At 40.3% G+C, this 11,232-nt stretch overlaps 1 protein-coding gene across 2 annotated transcripts; it reads left to right on the forward strand.

Annotated features, from left to right (window-relative positions):
• The first annotated feature begins 3,103 nt into the window (after positions 1-3,103).
• RGS2 (regulator of G protein signaling 2) lies at positions 3,104-6,413 on the forward strand. Of its 2 annotated transcripts, none has more exons than XM_021686652.1 (5): positions 3,104-3,240; positions 4,266-4,367; positions 4,470-4,531; positions 5,092-5,258; positions 5,535-6,413. In XM_021686652.1, the coding sequence occupies exons 1-5, from the start codon at positions 3,131-3,133 to the stop codon at positions 5,727-5,729; spliced, it is 636 nt and encodes a 211-aa protein (XP_021542327.1). In that variant the 5' UTR covers positions 3,104-3,130; the 3' UTR covers positions 5,730-6,413. The 2 variants fall into 2 exon arrangements, with proteins under 2 accessions (XP_021542327.1, XP_021542328.1); XM_021686653.2 differs by having other exon boundaries at positions 3,150-3,392.
• The last annotated feature ends 4,819 nt before the right edge of the window (positions 6,414-11,232 follow it).

Consider the following 11,232-nt stretch of genomic DNA (forward strand, 5'->3'; position numbering starts at 1 on the left):
CTTCTGTAATTTAATTTTTTTTTTTTAATACAAAAAGTTCAAGAACCACAGGGAGAACCTCCACCACCCATGTGTTCAGAGAACCTCACCAGTAGAGGGCATGGTAGATTCAACATTGAAAATGTATATTCTCAAGCAAACCAACTGTGGTTTTGCTGTGCAGTATTTACAGCCTATTGCATTGTTTCTCCTGCCACCACAGAATGGAAAATATGTGTCATCTTAATATTGAGCAATCCCATTTACCTAAAAGCCACTTGCAACAAAAAGACAAAAGGAAGTCATCAAACATTGTAGCTTTTGCTTTAAATCTATGTCTGCTGCCTTTATAAAAGACATTAACACGACAACTTTTTGACTGAAAGTTTTCTCAGAGTGAAACAGGTCTTGCCTTAACTCTTAAAATCACCTTTACATACGGGAATAATAAATCATTACACATTCAGATTTACCAATTGGCCTCACAATTTTCAGGAAAAAAATTAATTTGCTGCCACTTACATCAGTTGTCAATTGGTAATGGTTTATGAAAAAAGCGGATAATTTCATTAAACACAAAAACATCTAGAATAGTCTATATTTAAACCAGTTGCTTATATGGATATGTACGTAATTACTTTTATGAATACATTGAGATGATTTAACTTCCCTGGCTTGGAGATCTTTGAAAAAGGTGAAATGACAAACTGTTTTCCTTATATGCTTATTACCCAGAGAGCAGGTATTAAGTATCTCTTTTGAGCCTAAGACTACAAATCTCTGGGACATTATTTTGATATTTTAATAGTATTTACAAATTTATAACCTAATTAACTCTGAGTTAATCCTTTAATGATTTCTCTACCTTGAATAGTTGTATTTCCTTTTTCACACATATGCAAATTAATACCAAACTTCTGTACTTTAGAATTCACAAAGGCCCCTCACATGAGTCACATGACATCTAATGAAATTGGCAAAAAAAGATACATTACTCTTTGTACAAATGAGAAACTGGGGCTCCAGGAGGTGTGATGAGACTGTCCCAACAGTTACTTAGCATTTATTGGTTAAGCTGAGACTCTAATTAGGTCTCCAGACACAGATCCAGCTCTCTCTCCTTGCTGTCTCTTTGTCAGAACTCTTCGACCTTCCACTGTGAATGAATTCTACCAGGCAAGGTTTTTTTGTTTTTGTTTTAACATGTAACGTATTATTAACATATAATGTATTATTTGTTTCAGGGGTACAGATACAATCCAAGGTTCTAAGTGAATAATGTATTAAGGTTTATACTGGCAAAAAAAAAAAGCGCAAGTGCCTATTTATCACACGTATTTAATAAATAATTATTGAATAATCAGAAAGTGAAAATAGATGGAAATACTATGCAAGGTTCTTTTAGAGATAGAGTATATGCATGAGAAAAATAGCATTCTAACATTTCACAAACATGTTTTAAAGTATTTATTACTGAAATCTAAATGATTTTCCTTTCTATAATAAAGTTCATGGCTGTTCTCTTTAGTAATTATTGCAGATTTTACCCTATAAGTCAAACTTGGAGCTCCAACTACTGGTAGCTTACTTTAAGAAGTTAAACTATTTCCAATTTTCTTTCTTTTTTTTTTTTAAGATCTTATTTATTTATTTGACAGAGAGAGACACAGCGAGAGAGGGAACACAAGCAGAGGGAGTGGGAGAGGGAGAAGCAGGCTTCGGCTGAGCAGGGAGCCCGATGTGGAGCTTGATCCCGAGCTGAAGGCAGACACTTAACGACTGAGCCACCCAGGCGCCCTAGTTCCAATTTTCTGCAGTTCTAATGCAAAGCAGGGAGAATATGTGTAGCCTAACATTGCTGTGAATCTTATTTTCTACTGAAATGCTTGATGGGGAAACCATTTAAATATTCCATTGTACAGTTCTGTTACCTGAAATCAAGTAATTGCTTTGAGGTTATTTATTATGGAGGTTCTCTGTTTGTCCTTCCCAATCAAAACATTTAAAGCCGGGTACAGCAGAGCTGATTTTTGAAGAATTAACAAATTAAACTTATTCAGGTAAACCACTAACGTCTCCTCCTCCTCCTCTCTACCCTCTCCACCCCTCCCCGCTTTGCAAGTTAAGTAGTTCTGGTAAATTCTAAGCAAACCAAGAATGACTCATGAGGAAATCCTGAATCCTTGCACTCTTAAACGAGAAGGGCTCTGGCGCATTACAATTGGGAGGTCTTGGTGTTTCCCTCTATCTCAGCAGATCTGTGATTTCTGTTCTGGAAGGAAAAGCAGCCAAGGACTCCGGAGAAATAACCCCACGCACAGACCTAATCAGGTATCTTTTGGTGATCAAAAATGCACACCCAGTTAAAAACACTGTCATCTGATAGTCACTTTCTCCGTTCCTTCCCTATTTATCGTTCATTTCCAGACGTGTTCCAAGATGCACCGGCAAGCTGCCGGTAGGTAGAGTAGATCACACCACCTGTCCCTGAATCGTCACAGTTCCTCCCTTTCATCTTTTCCTTCCCCCCAAACTAAACCGAGTCTCAGAGCGGAATAGGTGAGGGTTTCCCAGCGGCCTCAGTTTGCCAAACAAGAAATGAGGTGTGGGAAGAGGGCGCGCTCTCAAAAAAGGGGGGAGAACATCTTAATTCAAAATAAGGTAATTGCACCCTGGTTCGCCACAAGCAAGTTTTTCCCGGCGGGGAATCAGCACTCCCCTTCGCGGTTTGGAGCACGTAAGCGTGGCGGGGGGGAGAGAGCGAGCGTCCCCACCGGGCCGCAGCCAACTTTGGCTCCCTCCCTTCGCCGGGGGCCGCCACTCCTTGGCAAAGGTCACCGGCCGTGGCTCACAGCCAGGCTTCTCTGCCTGATGCCACACCAAACCCCGCTAGCCGCCGCGTTTGGCCCGAGTGCGCACGAAGCAGGGGCCGCAGACGTCAGCGGACCTCGCTTCGAGACCCTCCGGCGGCGCCGGTGACTGCCGCAGGCCGGGGTCGACCCCGCCCCCGGGCCCGTCTGCAACCGACCAATTAGTGCCCTCTGGAGGCGGGACCGGCGGCGTGAGGCCCCGCCCCAGCCCCGCCACCTCTAATAAACGCGGCCGTGCGCGCCCCGCCGCAAACAGCTGCAGCTCCAGCAGGGGGAAGATAATGCAAAGTGCCATGTTCCTGGCTGTCCAGCACGACTGCGGATCCATGGACAAGAGCTCCGGCAACAGCCCCAAGAGCGAGGAGAAGCGGGAAAAAATGAAGCGGACCCTGTGAGTACGGCTTTCTTCTCTCTCCCGCCACTCGCTGCGGACCTGGCTCTCCGGGTTTGCTGCAAACGTGATACATTCGGGCTCAAAAAAAAAAAAAAAAGAAAGAAAACTATGTAACCTGCGCCTCTGCAGGAAAAAAAAATGTGGAAAAGGTCAATTTGCTAAGTAAGGTTAAATCTGTGTGGTATGTACTGATTTTGTTACGTGACCGAAGGACTCTCGGGTAGTTTAGGAACTGAGAAAATTTTTGATATGGAAGCGGTGGTAGATGCGCCTAAGAAATTGCGGGGTTTTTTTTTTCCCCCTGCATTTAAAATAACATCCGAGAGTCCTGCGGCTGAAGCGCATCCCCAGCAATGGTACCTTGCATTATAAGTTTTGATCAACTTACACAGCTTCTGAAAGGAGTGTTTTGGTCGATTCTGATTATATTCGTTTTAAAATCGTTTTTGTTTTTTAATGGAACTGCATATCTCAGCCACTAAAGACTGTGAAATCATTGTTATGCATCATCGGCTTAAAATGAGGATTGTAGTTGGCGGGGGTGGGGGACGCTCAATCACACACACCCACCTCCCTCAAGGCTTCTAGTGTGGTCCAGAGCCTCCTGCTTAAGGGTGGAAGGGAAATGAATACCGACTGGCTCCAGGCCGCTCCACTGTAGGTTTCACGTATGAAATGTCTCAGAATTGTAATTAAGGCTGCAGAAAAACTGCTGCCTTTTGTGGACCAGAAATAGCATCTGCCTTTTGAAGTATGCCAACTGAATTCCTTTAAATACCCTAATAATTTTAGGTAGTCTTACCCTTAGTTATAAAAGTAGTACTTCTGTTCAGATGAATGGATGAAACTAATTTTGTTCAGCACATAGGTGCTAGGTTTAAAGTAAGACTGACTTGAAGAATTCTTGTTTTGTCTTATTTAGTTTGTAGCTAGCTACTGGGTGACTTTATTTGGTAAAAATGCCTTCAGCTGCAGTAGCAATTTAAAATGTTGCCACTTAGTGAATATCTTTTTTTTTTTAGATTAAAAGATTGGAAGACCCGTTTGAGCTACTTCTTGCAAAATTCATCCTCTCCTGGGAAGCCCAAAAATGGCAAGAAAAGCAAACAGCAAACCTTCATCAAGTAAGTTGAAAATCTTGTACTTGCAAATATGAATAGCTAGCTACTGTGCTGAAAAGAGGAACTCTGATGTGCACAAGCTAATGCACAGACTTTCTTTTGTAGGCCTTCTCCTGAGGAAGCACAACTGTGGTCAGAAGCATTTGATGAGCTGCTAGCCAGTAAATGTAAGTTAACCTGTTGAATTTGATCCATTTCAAGTATCACACGTCTAGAAAGGTGTTCACACAACAGAAGAGCAGATTGCCCAAGGGGAATTCAGCCTTACAATCACTAAAAACATAATGCCTATTTTTCTCCTTTATTTCCTAGTATTTAACCATGGAAATGCATGGTTTATTCACTGTAGGTAGGAAAGAAAAACTAGCCAAAATTGTAGTGGCAGTTGCTCTTCCTTGAGGTTGAATCAGCTTTTCCACTGCATACAATGTTTCCAGGAGGTTTAGTTCCCAGAGAATTTAGGTTCCCTTATAAATATTTGCATTAATAGCAAAGTTAAGTATTTCTATTTTTGTCGCAGTTGCCAACTTAAGCATTTTTCATCTTAGTCTTTAAAGAGCTAAATTCTGAGGATTACAAATTTGAGTGAAATCGAGAAAATTGCTATCATCCAGAAATAATAAAATATAAGGGTGGGAGAATGGTAGTTCTGGAAAAAAAATTAAGGGATTAATTGGTCACCCAATTCACATTCTGTATGCTTTTTTTCCCCCTCCCTTTTCCCCAGATGGTCTTGCTGCATTCAGGGCTTTTTTAAAATCTGAGTTTTGTGAAGAAAATATTGAATTCTGGCTGGCCTGTGAAGACTTCAAAAAAACCAAGTCACCCCAAAAACTGTCCTCCAAAGCAAGGAAAATATATACTGATTTCATAGAAAAAGAAGCTCCAAAAGAGGTGAGGGGGGGAAATAAAAGTTCTTCATTGTAGCATATTTTGAACATTCTTAGCACCAGAAAAAAGACATCAAATTAAATTAAAAGGGGGGAGGAGTAAAATTGTTTTTAAAAACTAATGTTAGTTTTTAATTAGATTAATTTCATTTCTTCAGTGACCTGGCTAGTGAAGCTCATCACACATTGTAGTTTCTGCTTCTTGTTTTCAAATATCAAATAGGTATCAATCTCTAGCTCTGAATATGGAATAAACCACTTTTTTTTTTTTTAATTTCAGATAAACATAGACTTTCAAACCAAAACTCTGATTGCCCAAAATATACAAGAAGTTACAAGTGGCTGTTTTACAACTGCCCAGAAGAGGGTCTACAGCTTGATGGAGAACAACTCTTACCCGCGTTTCTTGGAGTCAGAATTCTACCAGGACTTGTGTAAAAAGCCACAGATCGCCACAGAGCCCCATGCCACCTGAGATGAGAAAGGGAGCCCAAAAGTGGAGGACATTTCATTTATTTCCTAAGGGGAAAGGCTGTGACCTGCCAAAAAGACTGACCTTGAACTTAGCCTGGGTGTTCAGGAAACATCACTCAGAACTATTGATTCAGAGTTAGTGAATCAGGAAGCTGGTAACTGTCTAGGAGAAGCTTGTATTGGGACAGCTTCCATAGCTGTGTCCAGAACACAGGGAGAAAGTGGTCTGCATGTGGTGGGTCTCACACTGGGAAGGCAGGAATGTGAGACCCCAAGGTATGATGTGATACTGTTGGTCCAAAAGCATTTAAAAAATCAATAGGTCTGGGATTATGTGGCCTTAGCTAGCTGGCTGTGTATCTTTCCCTAAATCAGTCCATGTTACCACATAGTGGTTTTAGTTTTAGTTATTTAGGAATAAGTAATATTAAAATGTTTACTGTGTGCAAAGGTGTTGAAGTTCTTAGGACTACAGATCATCAGTACTGTTGTCTCATGTAACACTAAAACTGAAACGGTCTGTGTTTGAATTGTTAAGTGGTGTAATAGAATGAGTGCTGTCGTGTAGGAAACTACATTGTCCGTGATGAGTGCCAAAAACTGTCCTGAAGGCAGCTAAACTTTGACGTGGTCTTTGAATACTTTTAAATAAATTTATTTTGATAAATAATGTCGTTGAATATTGGTTCAGATGTAGAGATTTTTTTTGTGGGTTGTGGGGGGGGTGAGGGCTGTTAAACTGGAAATATGTTAGATACAAGGGAAACCTCTTTCCAGTAATGAAGAGGTATCCCAGGTGATGTGCCTATTCAATCTGAATTGACAGTGCTCAGAAATGAGAAGTGATAGGAGTATGTCTTCCCTGCAATTACCTTTTTTAAACCTAATAAGCATATGAAGACCAAGAGAAGTCAGACTACCTCCTTAAAACCACCCTGGGATCAAACTTTCTAACATAACCTTGTTTAAAAAAAAATTCAAGTTTATTGTTAATGAAAACAAAAAAAAAAACATTGACCTTAAAGCCCTTCAAGGGTATCTACTAAAGACTAGCTAAGTATAAGAAGTAATATAATGGAGACAAAGCACCAGAATATTTCACATAATTCAGCTTCTCAAATGAAAAAAAATAAGGTGAAAGTAGGCCTGCCTTTTATATTTCCCTTGGTTCTAAGTTCCCCCACAGGGTACTGGCATGAACTTCCAAGATGCATACCTGAAATTGTTCACCTCCATGATCAATACAAAAATCAGAATTTTCCTGATTCTCCTGCCTTCATTTGGCCAATAAAGAATCTGGTTATGTTACTTTAGCTAATGATGAAGGCAAAAGAAGCACACTTTTGTTTCTTAATCTAGGAATGTGCTTTTTTCTGAGTTGATAGTGAGGGCCTTGAATCTGTTATTTTTCAGACTGGTTATTTAGAAAAGGAATACTCTTCTCCAGGAGGCTTCTTCTCCAACCTCCCTGATTACAGTCTTAATTTTTAAAAAGAGTAAGAGCCCTCATCTCAGATTTGCAAGACCTAAGCCTAAGTAATAATTTCTCATAGCTTTGTGACCTCGGAAGTCCTCATCTTCCCTAGTTCCTCAATGTACACCTTCCTTTCTATCCCACTGCCCATGAGGTAGTAAGGGGCTTTAGAAATTGTAAAGCACTTAAAAAAAAAAAAAAAAAAAAAACCATCCTGATTTGCCAAAAGAACAATTGACAGGCGCCTGGGTGGCTCAGGTCATGATCTCCAGATCCTGGGATTGAGTCCCATATCTGGCTCCCTGCTCAGCAGGGAGTCTGCTTCTCCCTCTGCCCCTCCCCCAGGTCGTGCGCTCTCTCTTCCTCTCTCGCACTCTCTCTCTCTCTTAAATAAATAAATAAAATCTTTTAAAAAAAATTGACACCACCACCATCACCCCCACCACCCCCATAGTTTAAATACTGTTTTCATTGTGCTTCCACTAATTTTCATTTTAGCCAAAGTGTCTGGTACTGACAGGCGTAAGGTCCATGAAAGACTGCCCCCTGCACTCCTGCATCACCAGCAACCAGGATATTACAGAATAGGTGCTCTGTAAATAGTGGTTGAATCAATGAATTCTGAAGGGTTATTGACAGAGACATTTTTTAAGAGAATAAATATGTCAGGTCTGCCTATGCCTTAATTTGGAAAGGTTTTGGCCAACAGAGAAACTCAGGAGTCATAACATATATTCAATTCGTTACCAAGTCCTATTTATTTAGCTCAAATATATTTCTAGCCTACTTTCCGTGGCCACCCTGAACAAAGATGCCAACCTCTGATGCATGTCGAGACTCAGCTCATTCTTACCCCTTCCCCCATGTGTCCCCTGCTTTTTAACTCTGGGAATCCTTTCAAAACATAAGCCTGATCGCAATTGTCTCTTGTTGCTTACAAACCCTTGACAGGTTTTCCAAACAATTAGGATAAAGGCATTATCCCTAATATGGCCTAACACCTGCATGGTTTGACCCCTCCCTCCACTCCAACCCTGTGTTCGCCATGTCTCCCCAGCTCTGTTGGCCACACTGACCTATTTCCGTTTCCACTGCAGGTCGCGTGCCCACTGGTCCACAGAGCCTTTGCACGTAATAGTCCTGCGTGGAATGCAATTTTAGCTCTTATTCATCATTCACAGATCAGAGCAATTGTCACTTCCCTAGGGGAGCTTTCCCTGACCTCCTTACCTAGGTCGGATCCCTTTTTAGACATTCTCATAGCACCAGCTTCTCTAATTTAGAGTGCTAATAGAATTCTCACTAATTTGTAGGATTATTTGATAATTCTATGACTTCTTCAGATTGTGGATAGCACAATTTGAGGGCTGTGTTTTTTGATGCTCATTGATGAATCCCAACACTTTGCCTGACACACAGTGGAAGCTGCATAAATCATTGCTAAATAAATGAAGGAGTATTAAAAGGTCTTATAAATAAGTTTTGATGAAACAAGAAGTATCTACCAATGCACAAGGAAATAATTACAAGGTTTTAAAAGGCCCATTGGCTCAAATGTCTGAAAATATCTGTAGAGTTTTACCTTTGGCAAAAAAATCAATACCTCTTATTCAGCATGTTCTCTATAACTTTTGGCCTTTAGTCAAAGGAGAGGCCAGATTATAGTAACAAAAAACAAGAGTTTTGACTTTTTCAGGGCTGCTAAAAGCAAAAGCTTTATTCAGGTGGTATTTTCCAATGTTCTCTAGTGTGGAACAAACAGAAATAGATTTAAGATTAGAAGCCACATACCTCCACAAATAAATATTACTTAATGTTCCAGTTTCTCAGAGTTCATGCATTTAGGATCCACAGTCTATTCATAAGTATTTCATTTTTTCATATATTTTAAGCTCAGGAGCATTTCAAAATACAGCAACTTTATGCAGTCCCACTGGAAAAAAAAAAATAGAATTGTGTATTATCTGTCATGTGAGCATAGGGAGGCAATAGATGAGTTTCAGGGACGTGGCTTAAAGCAGTCACTCAAAATTTCACAGGAAATGGGTCTTTGAGAGGGTTTTTTTGTGTGTTTATCTGTTTTGCCACAATGTTTGATCAGTGCCGGTGGTGATTCTCTTACAGATGGGGATGCATTGTGCATTTGGACTTTAGGAAAGCCCCACCCTGTGCCAGGAACTAGCCTGTTTCTAATTTTGTTTTCCTGTGTTAGACCAATCGCAGATTAAAAAAAGAGTTAGTTTGACTTAATAGAGAACTTCGCCGCTATTAAACGGTGAACTTTGACCTTCACGGAGATTTCTGTATACTGGTCTTTTGACAACTTTGGAAAACAAGTTTTCATGTTGTTGTCAATGGCAAGGAGATGAGGTTTATTTTTGGCATTCTAGCTAAGGAATAACTTGGAGTTGCTTGAAGTGACAATAACAGACCAAAAGAGTGTCTCCTGTGACCTGATTGGTAAAAAAAAAAAAAAAAGGAATCACTTGCAGGGTAAGAGGTGCATTGTAGATTAAGGTGACAAGATTCAACAAAGTTCAGATATTAGTCATTTTGGGCCCATGGTCCAGCATGACCAGACCACACTCCACAGAGGATAGGACCCAGGATGGGTATAGAAGTGTAGCCCAGGACCAGGTGATAGAAGGTTTTGAATATTAAAGGTTGGGATTTTATTCTGAGGCAATAGATACCAATCTCAACTAAAATGTATAAAAATAACTTGGGCAGCAACTTGAAGGATGAATTGGAGGCAGGGAGATGAGCTAGGAGACTGCACTAATAGCCCAGATGAGAAATGCCATGTGCCAAACCAGGACAATGCTACCCAATAAATAATTCAATGTGACAATAGCAGATTATATATCACCTGCACTATGCAGAACACTAGTCTATGCCATAGAGGGAATAAATATAAAGACATGTAAGACATACAGCTTGTCCTCCAAGAGGCACCCATTAAATATCTCACAAAATAAGGGGCACCTGGGTGGCTCAGTCTGTTCAGTGTCTGACTCTTGATCTCAGCCCAGGTCTCAATCTCAGGGTCATGAGTTCAAGTCCCGTGTTGGGCTCTGTCTTGGGCGGGGAATCTCCTTAAAAAATATATATCTCATGAAATAATATACAAAAGTTAAAACATAAGGTGGGCTATGACTGGTGATTAATTACCAAAAGAAAAATGCAAATACCCTTAGCTATAATCAGTCAGGAACAAAACGAAGTGGCATTTTTGATGAGATTTAAAGAATGAGTAGATTTAATAAGGATGAAAGAGAGAGAATTTGGGGTGGAGAAACAGTTTAAATTAGGGGAAAGCAAGATTAGATCTTGCATTGTACTATGACATTTTTGAAAAGCAGATACTTTTTGTGAGAATGTATATTTGAAAGCTATTTTGTTGATTCGTTTTTTTGGCAAACATTTATGCAGGGTTTCTCTGGGCAAGGAAGATGTGAAAGAGCAAAAGAAATGGTCATCTACTGAGAAGGACAGGAACAGAAAAGCTGGAAGCTCAAGCTCAAAACTAAAAGCTACACTTTATTTTTCTTAAAAACAGATTTCAGTAAGATGATCAACCAGCCTAGTCATCAGGCTCTATGAAATCTTCCTTCAGGATATCCCAGGCATCTTTCCCTTCTCCTACTATAGCCAAGCTTACACACCATGGTCGTCATTCCTTCAACCGCACCTGAATAGACCTCAGGTTCTGCGTCCTGCTTCTAACTCATTCGCTAGACTGCCATTTGAACATTGATCTCCTCACACCACTCTTACGACCAGAAAATATATGAACTCTTTGGTATCTCCCAAATCAAGGTAAACTCCAATACCTAACAATAAAAATTCTCTACTATTTGTTTTTTCTGCCTAGCCAGTCTTATTTCCTCACCACTGACCAGAAGCAACCAATGCTGGATTTTCTTATTGTTCCTGAGATTTTCTCCCATTATTAGATCAAATTGTCCCCCTTGCTTAGAACTGCTCTCCCTTCCCTTAAGTTTGACTCATCCCTGAAGGCTCAGATCAA

The sequence above is a fragment of the Neomonachus schauinslandi genome, chromosome 6 (genome assembly GCF_002201575.2).
Source record: "Neomonachus schauinslandi chromosome 6, ASM220157v2, whole genome shotgun sequence".
Lineage (NCBI taxonomy): Eukaryota > Metazoa > Chordata > Mammalia > Carnivora > Phocidae > Neomonachus > Neomonachus schauinslandi.

Bases quoted from the DNA above. Each gene is read 5' to 3' on its own strand.
- RGS2 (XM_021686652.1), top strand. From the start codon at position 3,131: ATGCAAAGTGCCATGTTCCTGGCTGTCCAGCACGACTGCGGATCCATG. The intron at 3,241-4,265 runs GTGAGTACGGCT...TTTTTTTTTTAG, and splicing joins GAAAAAATGAAGCGGACCCT to ATTAAAAGATTGGAAGACCC. The intron at 4,368-4,469 runs GTAAGTTGAAAA...TTTCTTTTGTAG, and splicing joins AAACAGCAAACCTTCATCAA to GCCTTCTCCTGAGGAAGCAC.